The sequence below is a fragment of the Mercenaria mercenaria genome, chromosome 4 (genome assembly GCF_021730395.1).
Source record: "Mercenaria mercenaria strain notata chromosome 4, MADL_Memer_1, whole genome shotgun sequence".
Lineage (NCBI taxonomy): Eukaryota > Metazoa > Mollusca > Bivalvia > Venerida > Veneridae > Mercenaria > Mercenaria mercenaria.
Window position 1 is genome coordinate 31756799 of NC_069364.1, and position 17902 is coordinate 31774700.

Genomic DNA, 17902 nt, shown 5'->3' on the forward strand with positions numbered 1-17902 from the left:
CTTTACTCGCGAACAAATGCATCCAGGACCTTCAAACTTTACATGCTGATAGTACATTTTGAGTACATGACCCCTACTGATTTTAGGGTCACCAGGTCAAAGGTCAAGGTCACAGGGGCCAATGTTAACTTGTTTGTTAGTTTGTTTGTCACAACGTTAACTTTTTGCATGTAGGCACTTTACTCGCGAACAAATGCACCCAGGACCTTCAAACTTCACATGCTGATAGTACTTATTGAGTACACGACCCTACTGACTTTAGGGTAACCAGGTCAAAGGTCAAAGTCACAGGGGCCAATGTTAACTTTTTGTATGAAGGCACTTTACCCGCGAACCACTGTACCCAGGACCTTCAAACTTCACGTGCTGATAGTACTTATTGAGTACACGATCCCTACTGACTTCGGGGTCAAAGGTCATGGTCACAGGGGCCATTATTAAGTTTTTGGATGAAGGCTGTTTACTCGCGAACTACTTCACTCATGACCTTCAGACGTCACATGCTGATAGTACTTATTGAGTACATGACCCCTACTGACTTTGGGGTCACCAGGTCAAAGGTCAAGGTCACCAGGTCAATGGTCAAGGTGCTGCAGGGGCATTTGTCACCATTAGTGACAGCTCTTGTTGATAAAATAAAGCTTTTTTAATTGAAAAATATACTATAGGGAATAAAGAGGAACTATCAAGGTATTTGATTTTTATCTCATTTTATGTAATAAAATACAAATTACTGTATAAAACTTCTACATAAATGTAATTCTTTATATCTCATTTAAAACACAGGAGTCATCTTACACCCCTTGATAGCTTTCCAGCACCAGTGAAATCACTGGAAATCCCAATCTGGTAAACAAGAACAGATGATATCATATTTTTTCTGTTCCTTGGTACATTTCATGCTATTTTTGTACCCATCAAAATGTTGGGGAGACAGGGATGGACACTTACATTTACCTTGGTCTGTATGTCCTTCCATACATCTGACCATTTGTCTGTCAGTCTGTTCAAATTTGTGTTGTATATATCCCAAAAAGCTTGTGACTTATGAGTCATCAAATTTTAGAGGATTGTTTTTCAACATGTAAAGGTTACATCCAGGGTTTTGTTTGGCATTTCAGACCAGTGTTATGGCCCATGACTTAGAAAGTTCATGTAGCAGGTATCCGAAAAAAGTATTTGACCTTGAATCAAGAAACCTTATAGAGATTTTACTAAGCATGTAAAGTTGTGCACTTGGTGTCTTGTTTCTGATTTCACTCAGCCAGATGAGAGTTATGCCCCTTGACTTAGTCAAAAATATGCATAATGAGTCCAAAAGTTTGTGTCACATGAATCTCAAAAGGTTTTTGACATGAAACATTATAGGACTGTTAATAAGCATGTGAAGTTGTGCACAATTTTTTTTTTTTTTGTCAATGGAGGAAAGCAATTCTTTTGTTTATCTAAATTTATTTTAATACTCAGGTACCCATTTTTTAACACAGGTGGATATTTACAGTTATATCTGAAATATATAACATTGCATACTGCAGTCAACAAACTTTGTAAAACTGGTACACTTGTTTATACAGCACTTCTCTATAAAATAGTACAAGTACTATATTTTCCAATGTTTTGGACTTTTATGATGAAAAAATCACTTGCTGAGTCATGATGCAAAAACTTGAAAAGAGCAAATTTCAGTTACCCCATTTTAGGACCATTAAAAAACATGCCCTATTTCTAAATATATGTGATGTCAGTGGAAAGGGAATGAGTTGAAACTTGTTTTGATGAGATGAACTGTGAAATATATACAAAGATGAATAAATTATTGCCGGGAAATAAACTGAGTGTCTAGTTTTTTATGCCAACCAGTCTGCTTTTCCTAACCTCTACCTTTTAGTTAGTAAACTTGATAGAAGTCTACAGATGTGGAGCTTTGCAGCATTGTATCTCTTTCTTAGGTTTAAGGAGAGTAAATAGCAACGTAAAGCATCTGTAGCCCGGCTCTCTTGTTCCATGCATTGTCCTAGTAAATTTAAGGCTGTTTCCCTATGTCCAAGATTTGGTTCTCGGTCAATTGTCCTGAGAAGGTTGGAGAGTGCTCTTTTCTTTTCATCTTGTCTTCCAAGACATCTGTAGGTCTTGTATTGTAGAAAGTACAGGTATGAGAGAGAATCAACCGCAGCCCATTTTATCCAGTAGTCATCTGGGGGTCTGAAAGCTAGATCGTCTTTCGAAGAACTAAACATTTCATACTGTAGTTCATGTGGAACACATTTTATTTCATATGGCAGAAATTTAACACAGAATGCTGTAATGTGCTGTATAGCTTCTTCGTTATGATCATTAGATATTGCAAGAAATCCTTTTCTTGGAGCTTGTTTGATATAAAGATTGCAAGGACAAATAGGCTCAACAGTGTTTATGTCATAACCTCTTTCAATATTCCTAAGAGTAATTTCCGTTTTCTGAGTATCCCCTGTACAGTAATAGATTGATGCTAGCTTCAGTTTACCAGATGAAACATCTGTATTCAAACCGAGGGAGATCCAGGTGAGAGCTTCTGCTGATACTGTATTGAACAAATGAATGCTGCGGGATGCTAGGGCAGTTCCCAGGGATGTGCAAAAAATTGGTGCAAGAAGAGAGCATGCTGTTTTGTCCACTCCTTCACATTGGTTAGAAATATCAACAAGTTTGATAATGTACTTCAGTAGTGTTTGTACAGCTGCTTCGTTACTACTGTTGCTGATAGAAGTTAGACAAGACCTTATGCTATAATCAGTGTTGTGTGCAGATGAACTTAATATATGTCCTGAAACAATATCACTTGCTTTGAATGAGCTTAAATTATTCATTTTAAGCTGAAGCCGTAAACCAAGACTTTCACACTCAATCCCCAGTAATTCTATACACCTACCAGTTACAACATCACATAGTTTTTGCAGAATGTACGGTTTTTCTGTGTGTGGTATATTTCCTCTCATCAAATTGTTTCCAGGTATGATGAAGTGTGGACAATTTTCATTCAAAATACAGTTGTGTAGGACAAATAAACACAATGATAGGCACCCGAGTATGTTGTTTTCTCTCCAGATGTTAGAATGTGTATTTGCAATACAATGAAACATAACTGTTTTACACATGAAACTTGAAATTGTGTCTTTAAAGTATGGCTTGATAAAGGTTTTCAATATCATCTTCATCAAGACATAACATCGAATCTGTGTGATATTGAGACTGAACATCAAGTGTCTTTCTGCAAGGGATGTTGATATTCTCCATTCAAGTTCTTCATGTTCACTGCCCTTGCTTCCAGCAGCAACAAGGAAACATCCAGAACTGTCACAGTATCTTCTCATGTCAGCTGAAGGCCACTGACCTAGACCTTGCCAGTCTAACCACTGCCTTGCTTGTAGAGGCCATGATTTACAGTGGAAAGCTGGAACAAAGTCTGCCTCGCTAATCCCGGGTTGTTCTTCTAATTTTTGTGCTGGACCATGTCTTATTCCTCCTATATGGCTAGCAGCTGATGCAGATATGACTATATTCTTTATCAATATTTTTCCTTTTCTTTCACTGAAAAAATATTTATTATATATATATAAATATTTATTAGGTGCAACAGGATATGGAAGTGGTGTATCCTTTCTCAGAGGATGCAGAAAACAATAGCCAGGTGATACGGTATCATCCTGGATCATCAGATAATTTTCTACACCTGGTTTCCAGTCACTCCTGTCTTGTATCACATTAAAATCATTGAGAACTATTAGTTGGTCACTGTCTGAATTAAGTAGCAATGTAGTTGTGCCCTCTGACTGGCTGCCAAAATTATATGATGTAGCATTGTTGTCCAATAGTTGTATTGATCTTGTGTTGATGGATTCACCCAGTAAAACTGCTCTTCTTCTCTTAAGTACAATCCTCTCATCTACTCCTATATCAGAAAGAACCTCTGACAGTATTACTGACACTGACTCTATGTAATCTGGGGCTTGAAACATTCTGAAAAGTAAGTAAAGCAGTAACTGATTAAGAAATACAGAAAAAAATATTCACATTAAAGGAAGTCTGTGCAGTCTGATCATGATTTGAACTGTTTGCTATTCAGTCAGTATATTTTTAGTAATCACCCCTTTTAACAATTAATGGTGCTGTCCAAATTGAAAGATGGACAAGTTTGTTATAGAAATTTAGCTGGGTAAGGGTTAAGGCTTCAGTGTGAAAAATCAGCACTTCACTCTCTCAGATTCTTATCGCTTGATCATGTGTTACTGAGGGGCCATTATCCCTTACCCTGCTAAATTTCTATAATGAACATGTCCATCTTTCAGTTTGGACACTACCATTAACTGTTAAAAGGGTGTTTACCAAACAGATACTGACTGAATGGCAAACAGTGCAGATTATTATCAGACTGCATGGATGTGCAGGCTGATCATGATCTACACTAGTCCGTCGCAACAGCAGAATCAATCATGTCCAGCATGCTAAGGGTTATTATATGAACCAGAGTAATTTGAAAAGTGTTCATAGTGGTTAATAGACAGATTATAGGCACAAAACTTGATGCTCAGGTGGGCTAAAAATAACCATTTGGCCTTGCAGATAAAGAAAGGTCTTATGTTGTACTGTTCTCCCTGTACCTGGATTCAGTATTGTTTTGTTTTCTGGTCCTTTTGGACCATGGAGTCCATTCAGTACCTCTATAATAGAGTTACACTCAAGCTGTGCTAGGGGCATGAGGTGTGTTGCACTTTCCATTACCTCTCATGAGCAGACTCAGTCAAACTGAATCTACTGTTAGTCTGCTTGGTTATGCTTCCAAAAGATCTTACAGATTTGATTATTGATAAAATAATAAAAATTTCAAACAGTCCACATTTAATTTATTACATGACTGTATTCTATTGTTTCTCTGATTGGCTGAAAACAGTTTGAAAAGTATTGAGTACATATCATATCAACTTATCTTGGGCTATAAATAGTACGAAAATAAAAATAGATCGAAGTAGGTGCTTGGAAAACCAATATCAACCTGATTTGGTCTAAATTTATTCCTTATTTCTTTATTAAAGTTACAATTGCAATAACAAGACTGACTTTACATTTATTCATGTAATAAAACAATTATTGACTTTTTCAGAGGTTGATATCAACAGTGTATCAAGATTTATCAACCCTCAAAAGGTTATTTTCACCTCGCCTGCAGCTGGGTGAATATAACTCTTTTTGGGTTGATAAATCCTGATATCAACCTATGAAAAAGTCGATAATTGTATAATATTAACCTGTATTTTAAACTTTCATGAAAACTTTGATATTGATTGGAAATTTAGCTTTGTATGGTGTGTGGTTGTACCTATTCAAAACATGCTTTGGGTCGGGGGGCTATATAGGAGTAAATTTTGCATGTCCCATCCCGTCCGAAATCTATATGCATGGAAGGATTTTAATTTAACTTCACATTATTATTCTGCAAGACCAGATGACGTGTTGAACACATCACCTATGCCTGATGGTCAAAGGTGAAGGTCACAATTCAAGGTCAAAGATTAGGTATTTGGTTTTTGCTCCATAACTTCAGTGTGCCTGGAAAGATTTTATTACTAAATGGATTTGATTCAGACTTAAAATAGTTGTTCAACATCTTAACCCATATCATATGACACAAGGGTCATAACTCTTGCACCAATATTTCATAAATTATGCCCCCTTTTTACTTCGAATTTCAGGTTAAAGTTTTGATACACTTTCTCTCTATCTCAGTTATTATGCCCCCCTTTGAAAAAGGAGGGGTATATTGTTTTGCAGATGTCGGTCGGTCTGTCGGTCGATCGGTCGGTCGGTCGGTCGGTCGGAATGTAGACCTATCCGTTTCCGGATGATAACTCAAGAACGCTTGGGCCTAGGATCATGAAAGTTGATAGGGAGGTTGGTCATCACCAGTAGATGACCCCTATTGACTTTGAGGTCTGTATGTCAAAGGTCAAGGTCACAGTGACCCTGAATAGTAAAACGGTTTCCGGATGATAACTCAAGAACACTTGGGCCTAGGATCATGAAAGTTGATAGGGAGGTTGGTCATGACCAGCAGATGACCCCTATTGATTTTGAGGTCAGTATGTTAAAGGTCAAGGTCACAGTGACCCTGAACAGTAAAACAGTTTCCGGATGATAACTCAAGAACGCTTAGGCCTAGGATCACGAAAGTTGATAGGGAGGTTGGTCATGACCAGCAGGTGACCCCTATTGATTTTGAGGTCAGTATGTCAAAGGTCAAGGTCACAGTGACCAGGAACAGTAAAATGGTTTCCAGGCAATAACTCAAGAACGCTTGGGCCTAGTGTCAGGAAAATTGATAGTTAGGTTGGCCATGACCAGCAGATGACCCCTATTGATTTTGAGCTCAGTATGTTAAAGGTCAAGGTCACAGTGACCCTGAACAGTAAAACAGTTTCCGGATGATAACTCAAGAACGCTTAGGCCTAGGATCACGAAAGTTGATAGGGAGGTTGGTCATGACCAGCAGGTGACCCCTATTGATTTTGAGGTCAGTATGTCAAAGGTCAAGGTCACAGTGACCAGGAACAGTAAAATGGTTTCCAGGCAATAACTCAAGAACGCTTGGGCCTAGTGTCAGGAAAATTGATAGTTAGGTTGGCCATGACCAGCAGATGACCCCTATTGATTTTGAGCTCAGTATGTTAAAGGTCAAGGTCACAGTGACCCTGAACAGTAAAACAGTTTCTGGATGATAACTCAAGAACGCTTAGGCCTAGGATCACGAAAGTTGATAGGGAGGTTGGTCATGACCAGCAGGTGACCCCTATTGATTTTGAGGTCATTAGATCAAAGGTCAAGGTCACATTGGCCAGGAACAGTTAAATGGTTTCTGATCTTCTTGTCCAAAACCATAGGGCCTAGGGCTTTGATATTTGGTATGTAGCAAAATCTAGTGGTCCTCTACCAAGATTGATCAGATTATTTCTCTGGGGTCAAATATGGCCCCACCCCTAGGGTCACATGGTTTATATAGCCTTATATAGGAAAAAACTTTGAAAAACCTCTTGTCCAAAACCACAGGGCCTAGGGCTTTGATATTTTGTATATGACATCATCTAGTGATCCTCTACTAAGATTATTCAAATTATTCCCCAAGGGTCAAATATGGCTCCGCCCTGTGGGTCACATGGTTTACATATACTTATTTACAGTGTGCATATAATTTCTGTTCCTTGTGCAATTACTAAATGCATCAAGGGGGGCATTTCGTGTTCGACGAGCTCTTGTTACTAAATAGATTTGATTCAGACTTAAAAAGAGATGTTCCACCTTATCACCCACATCATATGACACAAGGTGCATAACTCTGACACCAATTTTTAGCTCCACTATTTGGAGAATAGGGGGGCTATACTACTCGCAACGACATCGGCGTGACCTTCTTGGTTAAAGTTTTTCGGCAACCTTTGTTTTTCTGTCATATCTTTCTTACTATTGCTTATATATTACTGTAACTTCACATAAACATTGTCCAGTATACAAACAATGTATGTGTAGGGGCTGAGCCCATTATACCCAAGGTCAAGGTCACCAAGCTGTTATACTTAGGTTATTTTTAAGGTTAAAGTTTTTCGGCAACCTTTGTTTTTCTGTCATATCTTTGTTACTATTGCTTATATCTTACTGTAACTTCACATAAACATTGTCCAGTATGCAAACAGGGACTGGGCCCATTTTATCCAAGGTCAAGGTCACCAAGGTCTTTTACTTAGGTTATTTTTAAGGTTAAAGTTTTTCGGCAACCTTTGTTTTTCTGTCATAACTGTTACTTTTGCTTATATCTTACTGTAAGTTCTCATAAACATTGTCCAGTATACAAACATAGTATATGCTGGGGCTTGGCCCATTATACCCAAGGTCAAGGTCACAAAGGAGTTAAACTTGGAATTATTTTCATGTTAAATTTTTTCAAAAGCTTTATTAATAGACATATCTTTGGTACTTTAAAAGATAATGATTTGAAATTAAAAACATTTGTTTATAATCAACTTCTGCATGTGTGGTTACATACCCCATGACTCTAATTGTATTTTTGACAGAATTATGCCCCTTATGTACTTAAACTTTTTTGCAATCTTCGCTTTCTGGATGTTACTTTAATGCAATATAAGATAAAGATTTGAAACTTAAAATGTATCTTTATCACTATCATCTGCATGTGTGGTAACAATCCCCATAACTCTGATTTGTATTTTTGACCAAATTATGCCCCTTTTATACTTAAATTTTTTTAACAAACTTTGTTTTCTGGACATAACTTTGGTACTATATAAGATAATGACTTGAAACTCAAAATATGTCTTTACCATCATCATCTGCATTTGTGGTAACAATCCTAATAACTCTAATTTGTGTATTTGATGGAATTATGCCCCTTGGTGTATCTTCCTCTTATATTAGAGGTCTCTTATTCAGACAGATATTCATTTTACTGTTAAATCCCCGAATAGTGGAGCACGCTGTCTTACGGACAGCTCTTGTTCATGAATAATGCCCCCTTTTACTTAGAATTTAAGGTTAATTTTGATGCATTTTCACTATATCACAGTTATTACGGAATGCATTTGATTCAAACTTGAAGTAGTTGTTCCACATCATCACCCACAGCATATGACATAAGGTGCATAACTCTTGCACCAATATTTCCTGAATTATGCTCCCTTTTTGCATAGAATTATACTTACTTAGTGTTTTGATACACTTTATCTGTACCTCTCTTATTATTTGATATTTTTTAACACAGACTCAAGCTATTGTGCAATATTCATCCACCATTGGAGTCATTAAACACTCCAGTGACAGTTCTTGACAGATTTAAATGTTTTTGGCACACAGGTGTAACATCATAAAACACAGATAAAGTTCAACTTTGGCTACAAACCACAAATTTTTAGCTCATCTGATTTTTTGAAAAAAAATGATGAGTTATTGTCATCACTTGATCAGTGTCAGTGTCAGCGTCGGTGTCGGCGTCGGTGTCGGCGTTGCCTGGTTAAGTTTTATGTTTAGGTTAGCTTTTCTCCTAAACTATCAAAGCTATTGCTTTGAAACTTGCAACACTTGTTCACCATCAATAAGCTGACCCAGTACAGCAAGAAACATAACTCCATCCTGCTTTTTGCAAGAATTATGGCCCCTTTTGGACTTAGAAAATATCAGATTTCTTGGTTAAGTTTTATGTTTAGGTCGACTTTTCTCCTAAACTATCAAAGCTTTTGCTTTGAAACTTGCAACACTTGTTCACCATCATAAGCTGAGCCTGTACAGCAAGAAACATAACTCCATCCTGCTTTTTGCAAGAATTATGGCCCCTTTTGGACTTAGAAAATTAGATTTCTAGGTTAAAACTTGTGTTTAGGTCAGCCATTCTCCTAAACTATCAAAGCTATTGCTTTAAAACTTGCAACACTTGTTCATCATCCCAAGCTGACCCCATACATCAAGAAAAATATCAGATTTCAAGAATTATGGCCCCTTTTGGACTTAGAAAATTAGATTTCTTGGTTAAAACTTGTGTTTAGGTCAGCTTTTCTCCTAAGCTATCAAAGCTATTGCTTTGAAACTTGCAACACTTGTTCATCATCACAAGCTGGACCCCATACAGCAAGAATTATTACTCCATTCAGTTTTTTGTAAGAATTATGGCCCCTTTTGGACTTAGAAAATATCCGATTTCTTTGTTAAGTTTTATGTTTAGGTCAACTTTTCTCCTAAACTATCAAAGCTATTGCTATGAAACTTGCATCAGTTGTTTACCATCATAAGCTGACTCTGTATATCAAGAAACATAACTCCATCCTGCTTTTTGTAAGAATTATGACCCTTTTTGGACTTAGAAAATCATGGGTAGGACAATATTTCTATTATACAGAGACATAAAAATCAGATGAGCGTCAGCACCCGCAAGGGGGTGCTCTTGTTCTTTGTAGTTATGGCCCTTTCCAACTTAAAATTTGTCAAACTCATTGTTGCCAGACAATAACTCACGAAAGGCTTGACAGATTTAGGTAGATTTTGGTACACAAGTGTAACATCATAAAATACAGGTCAAGTTCAATTTAAATTGCACCTTCTAGTGGCCATGTCTTTCTTATGGTTGCCATTCTTCTGTGACAAGACCGTATTATGGGGGTATTTGGCACTCCTGTGACAGTTCTAGTTTTAAATCTACATACTCAAGTCCCTGTGAAATAATTGTTTTGAATGAACCCATAAAATTGTAAATTAATTCAAGTTAATATAACTTTAAATGTGTTACATACCTTTGTTTGGTTTGAAATAAGCAAATGGATTTTTATAAACCTCTTCAGATCAGATCGGATATTTGAAATGCCTAGTTACGGTTTTTCCTATTTTACTTCCGCTTTCTGTTTGAACAGGAGGATAACTCAAACATTTAATCTGGATTTGATAGCCAGTTGTTACCTATCTTAATCCTATACCCTGCTATATTTCTAAAATGGACTGGTCCATCATACAAGCTTGGTAGGACCACCTATTATCCTATGCCAAAGGCGGAGGGATATAGTTATGGCGTTGTATGGCGTTGTCTGCCTGAAGGTCCATCCGTTGGTCCGTCCTGAGCCATATCTAGGAAGTGTTTTGGAACATTTAAGTAAAACTATATAATATTTGTTCACCACTATAGGGAAATGCAGTACATCAGTTCAGTCAGATTGCCCAAGTAACACCAAAGTTATGGCCCTTAGTAGTTTCTAGTGTTAACTGTATACTATTATTATTAGGTACTATTATATTTGGCAAGTCTTTTTCATAACTTGTGATATATTTGACCTAGAACTACGATTTAGATCACTGTAATGTGGTAGTGCACACACAATTTCGCCATGATATCTATAGTTATTGCGCTTTAATTCTTTAAGAATCCACATATTTGTACAAAACAAATGAACCAGGCGAGCGAGTGAGTGAGTGAATTTGTAGAAATTTATTGAACTTCCTTAACTTTTTCCATGAACATTTATTATTAACATGTGAAGTTGTGTACCCACACTCGGTCACCCCCAACACCCTGGTCACACCCCTCCCCCCTCCCCAACCCCTACCCCCAAAAAATGTTTTTTCATTTTTTCTTTTTTTAGCTCACCTGAGCACAAAGTGCTCAAGGTGAGCTTTTGTGATCGCCCTGTGTCCGTCGTCTGTCCGTCGTCGTCAACAATTTGACTGTTAACACTCTAGAGGTCACAATTTTGGCCTAATCTTAATGAAACTTGGTCAGAATGTTACCCTCAATAAAATCTTGGCCGAGTTCGATATTGGGTCATCTGGGTTCAAAAACTAGGTCACCAGGTCAAATCAAAGGAAAAGCTTGTTAACACTCTAGAGGTCACAATTTTGGCCCAATCTTAATAAAACTTGGTCAGAATGTTACCCTCAATAAAATCTTGGATCAGTTTGAGATTGGGTTATCTGGGTTCAAAAACTAGGTCACCAGGTCAAATCAAAAGAAAAGCTTGTTAACACTCTAGAAGTCACAATTTTGGCCTAATCTTAATGACACTTGGTCAGAATGTTACCCTCAATAAAATCTTGGAGGAGGTCGATATTGGGTCATCTGGGGTTAAAAACTAGGTCACCAGGGCAAATCAAAGGAAAAGCTTGTTAACACTCGAGAGGACACGATTTTGGCCCAATCTTAATGAAACTTGGTCAGAATGTTACCCTCAGTTAAATCTTGGACGAGTTTGATATTGGGTCATCTGGGGTCAAAAACTAGGTCAACAGGTCAAATCAGTTGAAAAGCTTGTTAACACTGTAGAGGCAACATTTATGACTGTATCTTCATGAATCTTGGTCAAAATGTTACTCATGTTGATCTCAAAGTCCAGTTTGAATCTGGGTCATGTAGGGTCAAAAACTAGGTCACAAGGTAAAATCAAAGGAAAAGCTAGTTAATACTGATCCTGAGGGCACATTTATGACCATATCTTAATGAAACTTGGTCAGAATGTTAATCTTGATGATCTATAGGTCAAGATCAATTCTGGGTCAGGTGGGGTCTAAAACTAGGTCACTGTCAAATCAAAGGAAAAGCTTGTTAACACTTTTGAGGCCACATTTATGACTGTATCTTCATGAAACTTTTAGTCAGAATGTTTGAATCTGGGTCATGTGGGGTCAAAAACTAGGTCACTGGGTCAAATCAAAGGAAAAGCTAGTTAATACTTCAGAGGCCGCATTTTTGACCATATCTTAATGAAACTATCTTGATTATCTTTAGGTGAATAGGTCAGGTGAGCGATACAGGGCCTTCATGGCCCTCTTGTTTTTAACTAACCTTCCATGAATATTTATCAACATGTGAAGTTGTATACTCACACCCATTTGGTCACACACCCTCTCCCTCCCAAACCCCCAACCCGCAAATTTTTTTGCTTTCAGTTTTTCTTTCTAGCTCACCTCAGTTATGATCACGCTGTGTCCGTCATGCGTCCGTAAGTCATCAACAATTGTATTTAAACGACATCTCCTCCAAAACCACTGAATGGATTTTGCTGAAACTTGACATAGATGTTCCTTGGATAGTCCTCTACCAAAGTTGTTTAAACAGTTCGCTTGGTTGCATATAGGGGCCTCCAGAGCTAAAAATAGAAAAATCTTCAAACAACATCTCCTAAGCAGATGGTCTGATTTTGAAATAATTTCACTCAAATGGTCCATATGTCACCCTCTACCAAGTTTGTTCAAATTATACAGTCTTCAAAAAAAATGGCCGCCAGGGTGCGTGGTCTCTTTTCGATATATGTATATAGTGGAAATTAAAAAAATCTTCTTGTGTGGAACTCTTAGCCCAATTTTAAAATAATTGTACACAAATGGTTCTTGTGTGACCCTCTACCAAGATTGTTCATATTATTCTGATTGACATCAAAAAACATGGCTGCCAGGGGGAGTGGTTACTTTTTCCTATATATAGTAGAAACTTGGAAAATCTTCTTGTATAAAACTGTTAGCCAGCTTTTGAAATAATTTCACACACATTGTCCTTGTGTGACAAATATTTTTCTGGTTTGTCAAAACACATAGCCGCCAGAGGGTGTGGTCACTTTCATCAACAGCTTCTTTAAACTGCATCTCATCCATAACCACGGAATGGATTTTGATGAAACATTACACAAATGATCTCTGGGTAGCCCTCTTTCAAAGTTGTTCAAATGGTTCGGGTTCATTGAACATACGGGCCTTTTTGGTTAAAAAATAGGTTTTCAGCTATCAGACTTTAACCCTTCTCATGTTGGACACGATTGATTCTGTGTTTGCGACCAGTGTAGATCATTATCAGCCAGCACATCCGTGCAGTCAGATCATGTTCTGCTCTGTTTACCATTCAGTCAGTATCTTTTAATTATTGCATGACTGCGGCATTTTCCTTTGAAGTTTTGTGTTTTCTAAATTCTGGTATCGCCACGGTTAGCCGTGCTCTAAATTCCATTGCACACAGGTATCGCTCACACTTTTTGGACAAGTATGGTAGAGAGTCAAACCCTTATATCACATGCCAAATACCCTGCTAAATTTCTATAATGAACTAATTCTGGGATGTAGAACAATACACAGAAATTAGCAAGTGTATTTGAAATAATTTATTACTGTATTTCTGTAGTTTAGTTCTCTACAACTTGATTTAAAACTTGATTTTTTTAAATAACATAAAAATTTAACTGCAAAAATGATTATGATATTCTATTCAGTTTAAAAATTCAAATTACGTTTCTGGCAAAGCTTAACAATATGCTGAAATGTTTGTTGATAAAATTAGCCACGTGGGGTTTGTTTACATTCCCTATTTCTCCAGGGTTCATGACCTCGTTAGCGCCCCCCCAACCCCCCCACCCCCACCCCCGGCAAATTCAAATTTTTAGCAGTTAGTTTAAATTATTTTTGAAACTCTATTTCACAACTTTTTGTTTTGAAAAACAATTACACCAATTGATAATGTTTCAGTGCGTATTTATGCACTTTTTTATAACTTTTTTTTTTCAGTAGTTTATTGAAAATTTTGAAAAAGGGATCTGATGTGAAGCATGCATAATTTATATAAAAACCTGCCCAGCGCCATCTTCTGGCTTTTATATGGTAGTTGGGGGTTTACCATGAAATGTTTCTAAGGGAGGCTCAAGAGGGGAAATATTTTTAAATATTTTAAATTTAAGATATTTAAAAAATGTGTTCAGTTTACTGTTTTTAATCATGCAATAAATCAGTTAGACAATACATACGCGTGTGTTACCGGCGAGTATCATCATGCTTAGGAGAATCTCAGGGAACGTAATTTGATAGCAAACTCGCCTCTGTGAGGCTCGTTTGCTACCCAAATTACGTTCCCTGAGATTCCCCCGCGCATGATGATACCAGCCGGTAACACACTTTTATGTATTATCTAACTTATACGTATGCACCCCTTTTAACATTAATTTTAATGGTTTTTTCATAATTGAAAGATGGACACGTTCATTATAGAAATTTAGCAGGGTATTTGGCATGTGATATAAGGGTTTGACTCTCTACCATACTTGTCCAAATATTGCCCTAATGTCAAAAGTGGCCATGCCCTTGTGTGTGACATATACTACAAATTGTTTAAATGGGTCAACCATGTTGTTATACTTATAAAATAGACTGGCCCGATTTATAGTATGATGTGGCTGGGTGTGAGCCATGGAAGACATGCTCTCTTGTTGGTTAGATATCTTCCCTGACCGGTTTCGTTCAGCAGTTGTGAACTTCTTCAGAGAATTTGACCGTAATGACTTTTAAGGCAAGTTTGGTTTTGCATTATTTGCAGTGTGATGCTGCATTCTGGTTATATACTCTCTGGTGCTGGTTGGTGCCAGAGCCGAAGCCGGTATGGGGCCGGTTTGGCTTTTACATGGCTTTCTGGGATACTCCTGGTGCCGGCTTGGTGCCGGTTTCTATTTTTAGCGATGCTATGGTGCCAGTAACTCTAGCATCGGCAACTATCTATGCAACCTTACACTTGCCTCTAGCTACACCAGCACAACAGTTAACCCGGTCACAAATAATACAGCACCGTACAATAGAGAGTGAAAATAAACAACTCCAAATATGAAGTCATTAAAGACTACACACTAAACGTGCAGTAATAGTATATCAAATCAAAATCATTGAAATCATGCAGAATGACCCAGAGACAGCAAATAACACAAAAATATAATAAGATGTAACAGGTAATACTCTTGGATCCACGAGCTTTGTACTCTCAACCCAGTAGGGATCAATATTTATGGATAGAATACTCAGCCATTTCATTTATTTATTTATTTGGCCCAAATTATAGGTTGGTCAGGGCTACGATATGTACAGTATTTTGCCATTGAAATATTTCTATAAAATGCTTCCCCTTTCATTTGGATCTGTCCATGTTTACAAACACGCATGTTTATTTTATGGACTGTAACTATAGGTTTGTATATAAGAAACTTTGTAAATCTTCTCTGAATCAATAATAGCTAGAGCCTTGATATTTGGCGTGTGATATCAGAGTTGTACTGTCTACCGTAATTGTTCAAATTATTGCCCTAGGTTCAAAAATGTGTGTGACATGTATATAATATAGACTAACATAGAAAAAATCTAACAGTGTTTATGTACCATTATGTTATACAAACACATTTGAAGCCTTGTATACAAGTGAGCGCTTAAGGGTCAATGACCCTCTTGTTTTTTTAAACCTTAAACCTTCTCTGAATATCTATCAACATGTAAAGTTGTACCCTCCACCTCACTCCTCCGACCCCGTCACCCCCACGGCACCCCCATCATGCACCCCGACCCCCATATTTCAGATTTCTTACTGCTCTCTTAAGGACATCTGTTCTTTTAAGTTCAAATGTACATGTAAACCTCACCACAAACCCATGTGGGGGATACCAATTCATCTAGTTTGCTTGTTTCATGTTGATTTGTTTTAAATTGATGTAATTGAATTTTCAGGTGTGATTGGAGCCATAGTTCCTTGGAACTTTCCACTGATGTTGCTTACATGGAAAGTGTGTCCAGCTCTTGCTATGGGCAACACAATAACTCTTAAACCTGCCACCTACACGAGACTGTCTGCCCTGCTGTTAGCCGAGATTTGCTCAGAGGCAGGACTTCCCCCTGGTGTGTTCAATGTGATCACAGGAAGTGGACAGATGGGAAGCATGCTGGCAGCACATGAAGATGTTGACAAAGTGGCTTTCACAGGCTCAACTGGAGTAAAAACAATTCTGTCTGATTTATTGATCTTGTCTAGTCACTGTCATTCTTTTTAATTCCAATCCTTCTCTTCTGAAGTATTGCTTATGAAGTTGCTGCCTTTTTCCAAAAGATTATCTTTGTCCAAAGTTTTATCATAGTTGTTGTCCCTGAACAAAAAACAAGTGGTGACCATATTTGGAAGTCATTTAAACTGTTTTATAGATGTCCCAGTTTAAAAGTAAAAGTTTGGCCAGTGGTGCAGGCAGTTGATATATGTACTTGTTATGTATATTCATGTTTAGGTAGGGCAGACACTGAGAAGATTGATTGCTGGTACTGGCAAGAAGTTGTCACTAGAACTGGGAGGTAAATCTGCAGTGATTGTGTTTGAGTCAGCAGATCTAGACAGTACAGTGGAAGGTCTGGTTGATGCCATATGGTTTAATCAGGGACAGGTAAAATTCTTTTAGATATTTTCATATTTTCATTTCTTATTTGATAACAATATGTAAGTTATAAATTATATTGACGGAAAGTACTTATTTCAATTTGATTCTTTCGTAACTGTAAAGGTTAGTATATCATTCTGTAGTCTACATCCTTCTGAAGATTAATGCTTGAGTCACATTTTTACAAACACAGAATATGATGTATTCTTCGTAAGAACGAAATATACATATCGTGAGCTGAGCGCGAATCTGTTGTAACTGTATATGAATTAAAAAGAAGGTACAATAGTTTCATGCTCAAAATCCTAGATATTGTTATATGGAGTTAATTGGCTAGAATTTAGACAGTGCCTATTTGTCTACACACATAATGCTGTGTAACTTGTTTATTTAGGTATGCAGTGCTGGGTCAAGGCTTCTTGTTCAGGAATCGGTCTATGGAAGATTAGTTGGAAAATTGAAAACCAGACTGACTCACTTCAGAGTAGGTGACAGTCTAGATAAAACTATAGACATGGGTGCCATTGTGGATGACTCACAGAAAAAAACTATAGATGAGTTTGTTGAAGATGCACGCAGAGAAGGGGCAGAGGTAATACATTGCAAGGCTTACTTGGATTCTCTTTCTTATAAATGGATGTTTATTGTAGTCTATACAGATTTACTTTGTTTGGTTAGGAGGAAAACTTTATCCTCCTTGCTGATTACATTGAGCTGATTTGTGTACAGATCTTAAAAGTTTTTATGAATCACTATAAAGTCTAGTTCCTAGAAAAAAACAACAGATTTGGTGCCATATTGGGAGGCATGGGTTTTGAACCATTGACCTCTTGATTTACAGGTCAGCACCTTTTCCACTGGATATTTGTTTATTTTAACCATGTTCGAGTCTGCTTCTTGAAAAAGTATTGTATCTGTTCTGTATTAGGTGGTGACTTTTTAAATTCCAAATAATTAACACAGACATGAGCGGCCAAGACTTTATTCACATTGCCGCCTCTAAAACTTTGCTTTGAAAGGATGATTTTTCTGTCACTGTTAAATCGTAAGCATTGCATCTTTACCAGTTATATCAGACAGCATGTTATCAAAGACTGCTTCTCATCTCCCAGTATTTTACAGGTTTAAGAGGTTCTCTTCATTGAAGGTGTAATTTTTCAGAGTATAGACAGATT

At 37.3% G+C, this 17902-nt stretch overlaps 1 protein-coding gene across 1 annotated transcript in view; it reads left to right on the forward strand.

Annotated features, from left to right (window-relative positions):
• Positions 1-17902, forward strand: part of LOC128556589 (aldehyde dehydrogenase family 16 member A1-like) — an 80168-nt gene that overhangs the window by 46190 nt on the left and 16076 nt on the right. The window contains exons 6-8 of the mRNA XM_053542124.1: positions 16033-16295; positions 16581-16733; positions 17122-17319. Of these exons, the coding sequence (XP_053398099.1) occupies positions 16033-16295; positions 16581-16733; positions 17122-17319 (614 nt within the window). The remainder of the gene's footprint in view (positions 1-16032; positions 16296-16580; positions 16734-17121; positions 17320-17902) is intronic.